This window comes from Chelon labrosus (genome assembly GCF_963514085.1).
Source record: "Chelon labrosus genome assembly, chromosome: 15".
Taxonomy (NCBI): domain Eukaryota; kingdom Metazoa; phylum Chordata; class Actinopteri; order Mugiliformes; family Mugilidae; genus Chelon; species Chelon labrosus.
The window spans coordinates 19,231,505-19,239,486 of NC_140348.1; the positions used below are offsets into that span (position 1 = coordinate 19,231,505).

At 45.3% G+C, this 7,982-nt stretch overlaps 2 protein-coding genes across 2 annotated transcripts; one reads left to right on the forward strand and one right to left on the reverse strand.

The window, feature by feature from the left end:
- Positions 1-42: 42 nt before the first annotated feature.
- Positions 43-2,812, forward strand: LOC311500797 (coiled-coil domain-containing protein 185-like; the record flags this gene model as incomplete). The annotated part of the gene is made up of 1 exon (XM_084562390.1): positions 43-2,812. One exon carries the CDS (start codon positions 43-45, stop codon positions 1,750-1,752), a length of 1,710 nt encoding a protein of 569 aa, XP_084418516.1. The 3' UTR covers positions 1,753-2,812.
- Positions 2,813-2,896: 84 nt separating this feature from the next.
- Positions 2,897-6,263, reverse strand: LOC311500858 (zinc transporter ZIP9-like). The gene is made up of 7 exons (XM_084562484.1): positions 6,067-6,263; positions 5,770-5,875; positions 5,342-5,503; positions 5,178-5,246; positions 4,809-4,894; positions 4,599-4,733; positions 2,897-4,495 (listed from the first exon to the last, which is right to left on the reverse strand). The coding sequence occupies exons 1-7, from the start codon at positions 6,160-6,162 to the stop codon at positions 4,235-4,237; spliced, it is 915 nt and encodes a 304-aa protein (XP_084418610.1). The 5' UTR covers positions 6,163-6,263; the 3' UTR covers positions 2,897-4,234.
- Between the last annotated feature and the right edge of the window lie 1,719 nt (positions 6,264-7,982).

Here is a 7,982-nt window from a genome sequence, read left to right on the forward strand (position 1 = left end):
ATAGCATCCAGGTAATTTAATTTTTTTTATTTTTTTATCATCATGGGGGAGCGAAAGTCAAGTTCCCCGGTGCTCTGTTTGGACCTGGACAACTATGAGTCGCCTGGAGCAGAGAGGAGTCGGCATGTTTTAACCAGCCCCCGCTCACTGGAGTCCTGCGCTCGTCTCGGAATAAAACCGGTCCAACTTTTAATCAAATCGCTAAACGAGTTGATCGCTGAACAGGATGTTGTGCCTTTCGAGGCGATGAGGGTCATGCACGACTCGTATGAAAAGGAAAGAATGAAGCTTTTGCAAATGTGCCGAGAGGAGCGAGAGAGGATTATCCAGGCGGCAGGGGACAGGCGGTCAGGTAGTACTAATAAAGCCTCAGGCTTGGAAGTGTTGCCAGACGCCAGAATGAAGGATCACAGCCTGACAACAGGGCCCGTCCCCTATGCAGATCTATGTTTTAAAAGGAAATCTGTTAGCAAGTCCTCCAACTCTCTTGCTGGTGGTAAAAGAGACCCAGACAGGAGCACAGTGTGCAGCTTCAATCTGGGTGACCTCAGACACTCCCCAGCTACTGAGATGGAACTGCAGAGGCTAACCAAGAACATTAACAAGGAGTTGTGTGTCACTGTGTCAGAGAGAGACTGCAAGATAGCTGCCCTCATGCTTGTGAAGCATCAGGAGGAGCAGGATCGCCTCAACCTCTGCCAGCAGGAGGAACAAAAAAGACAGGAGAACCTCAGGCGACAGGAGGCCCGGCAAGCTGAAGCAGAAAAGCAGAGACGGAGGAAGCTAAAGCAGAGTTTGAAACGCTGGCACAAGGAGCTGGAGGCCCGCAGGAGGCTGAGGGAGTGTCAGGAGAAAGAGAAAGCAGAGCAGCTCGAGCAGGAGGTGTTGCTGCAAGAAGACCGCTGGAGGAGGTTGAAAGAGGAGGTTGAGGTACAACGCCGAGAAAAGATAGAGCGTGCACAGAAAGAGGCAGAGGAGCGCAAACACTACCAAGAGAAGCTGCTGAGAGAGAAAGAGGAGGCGGATAAATGGGGGCGAGAGAAGGAGAGACGGGTAGCAGTGGAGAGGGAGGAGAAGGCCTGGAGGAGCAAAGTGTTGCAGGAGAAGAGGGAGCGGAAGAGGCTGCAGGAGGAAAACCGCAGGGAGCTGCTACGACACGTCCTTCTGAAACATCAGGTGGAACAACAGGTGGAGGAAGAGGAGAAACAGATGAGGAGCACACTTGAAAAGAAGTTGCATCACTCCTGTGAGAAACGGGCCCAGGGCGTTGAGGCACGGCTGAGGGAGCTGCAGGAGCGGGCGGCCCTGGAGGAGGAGCAGATTCAAAGAGCGCAGCAGAGGGCCAAACAGCAAAGCACCCAGTGGCTCACACACAAACAGATCCTGGTCCAGCTGAGCCAGCGTCGCATGGAAAGGGCCGCCCTGCACGCCTCAGCCCAGCACAGGAGCAGGGCTCAGCAGACACAGCAGCACAACCAACACAGGCAGATCTGTCACCAGAGGCTCAGGGAGAAGATACAGAAAGAAGAGGAGGCCATGAGGAGGGTCAGGGAGAGCTCCACCTCCATGAAGGAGTGGAAGAGAGAGAGGCTGCGGAGGCAGCGAGAGCAGATACAAGAGGAGGCACAGAGGCTGGCAAGGGCCTCCTTTCACATGAGGGAGCGAGTGAGGCAGCAGACACACAACCGAACCTTTGATCAGATGGCTCTGGAGGCTCAGCTGACTGCCTCCATAGGCCGCATGAAACTATGAGAGAAATGATTAACCCCAGTTCTGCCTTCTGAAAGACTCTCAACATTCTCACCTCCTCCCACTGTGTTAAATACAATTCAGGCTTTACTGACACACTCAAGAGCTGCTAAGGCTCTTAAAGCAGTATAGAAAAACACTCCTACTATCTGCACTGTCCATAAAAGTATGTGAATGTTTGCAGCTAAAAGGAGAAGCCCACGTTTAATGTTGGGATCATATAAGTCAGAACTATTCAATTAGTCAAGATGTGAGGTGACAAAGAGTTTAATGACTTATACGGTCAGTCTCATTTGTTATAATGGCATAGATTCAATGTGAATGTGCCCTATGTTTTGCGTAGTACCATAGTAAAACAAAGCTTTTTTTGGATTGTGACCCTACAAAATATGCTTCCCTTTTCTGTCCTCCGTCAGGATGCATGTTGTAAACAGCGTTCAAGAACTCACATCCTGGTAATACATCTTTATTTCTGAACTCTTGAGGAGTGCTGACCTCTGAGCCAGCAACCGCTGCTGTGTGGTATAACCAAAATTTACAGTTTGTTTGTTTGTTTGAGCACAGGCATCGCATTAGTCCACTTGAACTGCTTGATCCAAGACTACACAATGCAGAACTGCACGCTTTGAGTTAGATGTTAGACCCTGAAAGTGGAGTTTTAAGCCTGCAGAAAGCTGTGCGGTGCAGGTGAAGGCAGCAGACCAGAGAGCGTGGGGTTAAAAACCATCAGATGCTTGAACGCTGACATCACAGCCGCTAGCAGGAAGTTCCAGTGAGAGGCCAAACTGCAAGACTCTGAATGAGCTGTATCGGCATAACAGGCCACAATACTGGTTAATGTTTAGCTGACCAACGTGCTGTTTTTTTTTTTCTTGTCACCTGACTAGTCATTATCTTTTAACATATGACCAGGCCAAAGTAAATGAGATGTGAAACTAAAACAGAGCCATATTTCAAGACCCTTGTAATGTGTTGAATTTACTTGTAACAGTTCGTTATGTGATTCAGATCGTGTTTAGTGTATTTTCTTGCCTTCCCACAAACGAATTAATAAATCTTACTTTAAGAGTGAAATGAGTCTTTGCTTTCCATATCTGTAATTAACACACTGGAAGTGGTCTCCTTGGCACCACGATGTCCAGATCTTATGAGTAGCTGATAAAAGGCAGGAGATACGCAACACTCGGACCACTAAAAATGAATCAGCATCAGACGGTTTAATGCTGTGGTCATGTGGAGAAAAAAAGTAAAAGATTAAGACATGTTTTTATTTAATGTATTTTATATTTTCAAAAAGAAGGGACTGAAGGAGAAACGGCGGGAAGTCATTCAACATCACATAACCTTAGTTCATTAAGTGTCACAGGTATAAAACCAGTGATCTATCGTTGACCAGAATAATGAGGACCACATGATGATGTACAGTACCTACTGTCTGGCACTTGAAACATGAGCTGGATTTGTTCTTACTGTACACGTACTGGCCAGTTTATTAGGTACACCTGTGAAGACTGATACATTCTAATATAACAGTCCTGCACTAACTCTCCCTCAGTGACTGTTATAATGTTCAGTTCATGTTACATCTGTGCTGTTGGTGCTGTTAAGCTGTATTGTATTAAACACTGAAGGGTTCCTGTTTTTAGCCTAGCCCACTGACTAAAACAGGGTTGTCAAAATAATAGAAACATGTGTCGGTACAAAACAATACAAAGAACAGTACTACAAACAATAGCCTCCAAAATGAAAGCAGAGTTGAATAGACAGCTCGTTCTCTCTCTCTCTCTATATATATATATATTTTAAACAAGTGCTGAATATCTTAACCTTCATGAAGCAAATATTTAGTGCTGGACTGTTATATTTGTTTTAACTAGCGTGCCTAATGAACTGGCAAAGTTCAATAATTCTTTGTCGGCTACACTGATAAAACGTCTCACCTTCAAAAAATATATAACACGTGTTTCACTTCCCGTCTCTTGGTAATTTCCAGTATGGCACAAGAGCAAACAGAAATCTGAGCCTGCTTTTGGACTTCTGACTAAACAAACACAACTATGTAAAGTGTACAATCTAGATCTCTCATTATCTAGGAAAGAGAGTTTTTTTTATTTTTTATTTTTTGGTTGTTCCTGTAACTCTATCCAGTTTTCACCTTGAACACAAAGGGCCTTGAAAGCTAATGACACCCTTTTCAGTTTCTTGGACTGAAAGCTCCTGAGGACGATACATTAGCTACGTGATTCTTTATACCTACTGGAAAGCTCTTCTCATACACAAACAATAGTTGTACTAAACAGACGAGTTTCACTGAAATCAGATCACTCTAAGAAAAAACAAAATGCTCTTCCAAGGCACATTTTTTTCTTCTAAGCTTCTAAGTGTCATACAACCCAGTGTAGCGTAGCATCAGACAAGTGCTCAGGATTTTTCCGGCTCCATAATCTTTGCACTAAATTTAACTAACTGCCCAGACGTTTCCTTTTTAGTCGTCGTGCAGCCCGAGAGCCAAAAGCATTGGAAACCCCACGCCGAGGATGAGAGTGAGGCTCTCCAGGAGCCCCAGGTGTCCGTGCTGGTGCCCCTCGGGTCCAGTGTACTGCTCCAGGTCGGCGGGGTTATGACCTGACCTGTTGCTGCTGATCTCAGGGAGAACGTGAACCGTGGCCACATAGAGGAACGTCCCACCTGAGAAGAGCATTCCGACTCCCGTGGCACTGAGCTGGTTCTGAGATGAACCGCCAGACTGTGGACAAGACGCACATCAAGTCAAATAATACAGGACTCTATATAATTAGGAGGATATATAGTGTAACTCCTTTTAGACGGATACAAGGTAGCTTTCTTACTGCGTGTAATATGAAGTAAGTGGTGATAGCAACTATAGGTGCTGCAGCTGAGAAGGCCAGCAAATGTCCCTGAATGTGCTTCTTTTCGAGGCCCGAGTGCATCAGAAAGGAGACCAAACCAAAAGCTGCAGGCGCCTACAGGAGAAAAGAGAGAGGTTACTATCCGCTCCATTACGAGTTGTTTGAGATTTCACTGAAAGGTTTTCTTACCTTGTGCAAAATCACAGCGAGAAACACGACGACTTGTACCGTCACTTGACCCGTGGCCACGGCAGCACCCAGGGCAAATCCATCAGCTGTGTGCAGTCAAAAGTCTCATTAACCATCACAACAACGTGCTTCTTCTGTGTGCAAATGTTTAGGCGATTAGTCTTAAACATATTAATTCAGTGGGCAAAAAGCTGTGATACACCCACGCAAATAAAGCCTTTTGAAACATGAAGGGCTCAAGCAAGGGGAAAAATATCACATGCTGAGTCACATGAGGGCAGGAACACCTCCGACTCTTTTCTATGTGTAACTCAAGCAAACACAAGCCTACAGTAATGTGCAGATGTGTCAGCGTGGCGTGGCGTGTACCTGCCGCGTGAATAACCAGGCCCAACGTGGCGGTGATGTGGACGCTGTTGTACGAGCGACTCGTTCGGTCTGAAATGAGACGTTGCACATGGCGAGGTGATTAATGGAAAGACATCTAAATAAAAACTAGAGCTGGAGCTGGTGTGAGAGTTCTGGAAACTTGCCCCTCGTGGAAAAGTAACTCCCGATCTGGTCGACGATAAACATGAAGGTGAAGCCGAACGTCAATGCCACGCCAATGAAGAACCTGGGTGGGTTGCCCGTCTCTGTGGAGTTTTTTTTGCTGGCATTCACCCCAGGTGGCACATCAGAGGAGGAGGAGGACGCTGGAGAGGGGGAGATGAAGCACAGGGAGAGCTTTTGATCAAGTCCACACAAAAGGCCAGGCAGCATATATTTACATCATTCAGCCTGCTTTTCATCAGCATGAGCCTCATTAATCATGTGGAGAGGGGCACAAACACAAACACTCAGGTGCTACTTAGGTGGACTGCATCTGATGTGTTGTCAAGGCGACCAGTGAAAGAGGTCTGGAAGGTCACGACTCTCTGGTCATTCTCCTCCTCGTTGCGAGGGTCTGAACTGTGCTCACCTCTCCACGACTCTTCCAGTAAGCCCACCCCCTCAGGGATGGTGATGGCAAGTGCTGTCCCACACAGCAGACCGGCCCCCAGGATGGAGACAAACTGCAGGCTTTTCTGCGGACGAACATGTGATATCAGCTGATGAGTGGGATTCTCCCCCGCGCAAGGCAGCGTATATCCAGACCAAATTCCAAGACAGTAACGCTGCTAAGGCGCACATTATCTCCGTGTGCACATAAAGATAAACACTACTGACTGAAAGGATCTGTAAAGTCTTTGGGAAAATTAAGTTTAAAAAGACTTACCTGTGAGAGTCTGAACAACAGTGGGAAGAATCCAAGTAAAAAGGAACCTACAAACATCGCCACAGATATAAAAGTAATAGTCAACCCCCCCTCCATGGCGACTGCGACTTCTTCCTCCTAACACAAGTGGATTTCCAGTTTGCCGATGTGCTGCATCTCCGCGTTAGTTCCTTCTGAAAGCGGATAGGCTGTGCTCATTGTGCGGCTGTGTGTCATTTGTTTATTATAAAAGAGACACGAGTGGCACTCTGCCTTTCCACGTCGCACCTCGGTCTCCCTCCTCCTTTGCACCGCAGCAGAACTTCCCTCCCGAGCAGCACCTAGTGGCAGACACCGGGAACTGCACCCTCCGCCCCTGACAACGTCCAAAATGAGTAAACTACACACCAGCTTAAATACATGTGTATATAAAAAAAATGCAATTTCTAATTAAAATATTTCACGTGGCCATACAACTAAAATTTAAATTTTTCCTGCACAAGTTGTTTAAAAAACTAGCAAACTGCTATACCTCTTCAGGCCTTGAAAAAAATATATATACACAGTAATGAGGGATGACAATTTTTTGACTATGAAGCGCGTTCACAGTTAAAAATAAATAAATGTAGGTAAAAAAAAAGTATATTCCAGCCAGACTAAATATGGTCAGTGGGCTTAGACACATTCCTTCACAGTGCTGTGCACAAAATCATCAAAGAGCAGCTGCTCACAGCTTAGTAATGTTCATTTAGAGTAGCAGATTAAAACATATCCGACATTATTTATTTATTGATATGTTAAAAACACTGTTTGTTTGGAGTATCGCTAACATAGAAGGCTAGCCCAGGAAACGGTCTCCTTCAGGAAAGTTCCAGGGAATGTTCCCTGAACATTGCAGCAGACTTTAGGGAACATTTGCGCAACATTCCAACAACATACCCTCATTTGTTGAAGTATAGGGAGGGTCTAAAGTGTCACACCAATCCATACACATTACTCCAACTAAGTAGCAGAGTGTCATGCATCTTAGCGTTTCAATACCTGCAGCACCAGTTTGCTAACCTGGCTAACGGTTAACCTGGAACATTACTTGCTCTCTGTTGTTAGTGTTGTCACTCTGTCAATGCTCACTGTGACCACAATTACACTATAAATGCAAATACTACAACACTGTGTCAATATGGCACAAGTATTAGTTATGTCAACATACAGACTCAGAAATGCCTGTTATACATCTACTGTGGTAGCACTGCTAGCACTAGCCATCCTATGCTACTGAGCATAGTAAATGATGCTGTTGCAGCAAAATAATGAATTATAGTCTTTTTCTATTTTTGCATACCATCTATATAGTAAACTATCCCTGCAAACAGTTTTGGAACGTTCCTGAATTACCTTTGGGAACACTGCAGCGCACTTCAGGGAACAATTCCAGCACGTCCCTTGTCTGCAGGGATGGGCTGCTTTATACTGTAGCCTATATATTTGTATATATTTTATATAGTGTTAGGAATTATTTATGAGTGTGGGTTTAGAATAAGTATTAAATCAGCATTCCGACTCTATAATGTCCACAGCGACATCTAATAAATATTAACATTGCCCAGCCAAAGCTACTGGTCATACTAGATTGAAGGCTATATTGGACAGTGGTACAAAAAATGCGTTGATTCCTATTTACTACATACACAGATCAGGCGTAACATTATGACCACCTTCCTAATATTGTGTAGGTCTCCCTTGTGCCTCCAAAACAGTTGTGACTCATCAGAGAATGGACATGGACCTTCTGAGGTTGTTTAGCAAAAGAATATTGTCAGTGGGGGCCTTTGGGTCCTATAGGTTGAGGAGAAGGGCCTCTGTGGATCAGGCTTGTTCCAGTGCATCCCCACAGATACTTGATCAGTTTGGGATCTCGGGTATTTGGAGGCCAAGTC

Coding starts and splice junctions, on each gene's coding strand:
- LOC311500858 (XM_084562484.1), bottom strand. CDS start 6,162: ATGGAGGGGGGGTTGACTATTACTTTTATATCTGTGGCGATGTTTGTA. Junction 5,247..5,341: donor GAGTTACTTTTCCACGAGGG/GCAAGTTTCCAG, acceptor GTCTCATTTCAG/ACCGAACGAGTCGCTCGTAC. Junction 4,734..4,808: donor TCGCTGTGATTTTGCACAAG/GTAAGAAAACCT, acceptor TTTCTCCTGTAG/GCGCCTGCAGCTTTTGGTTT.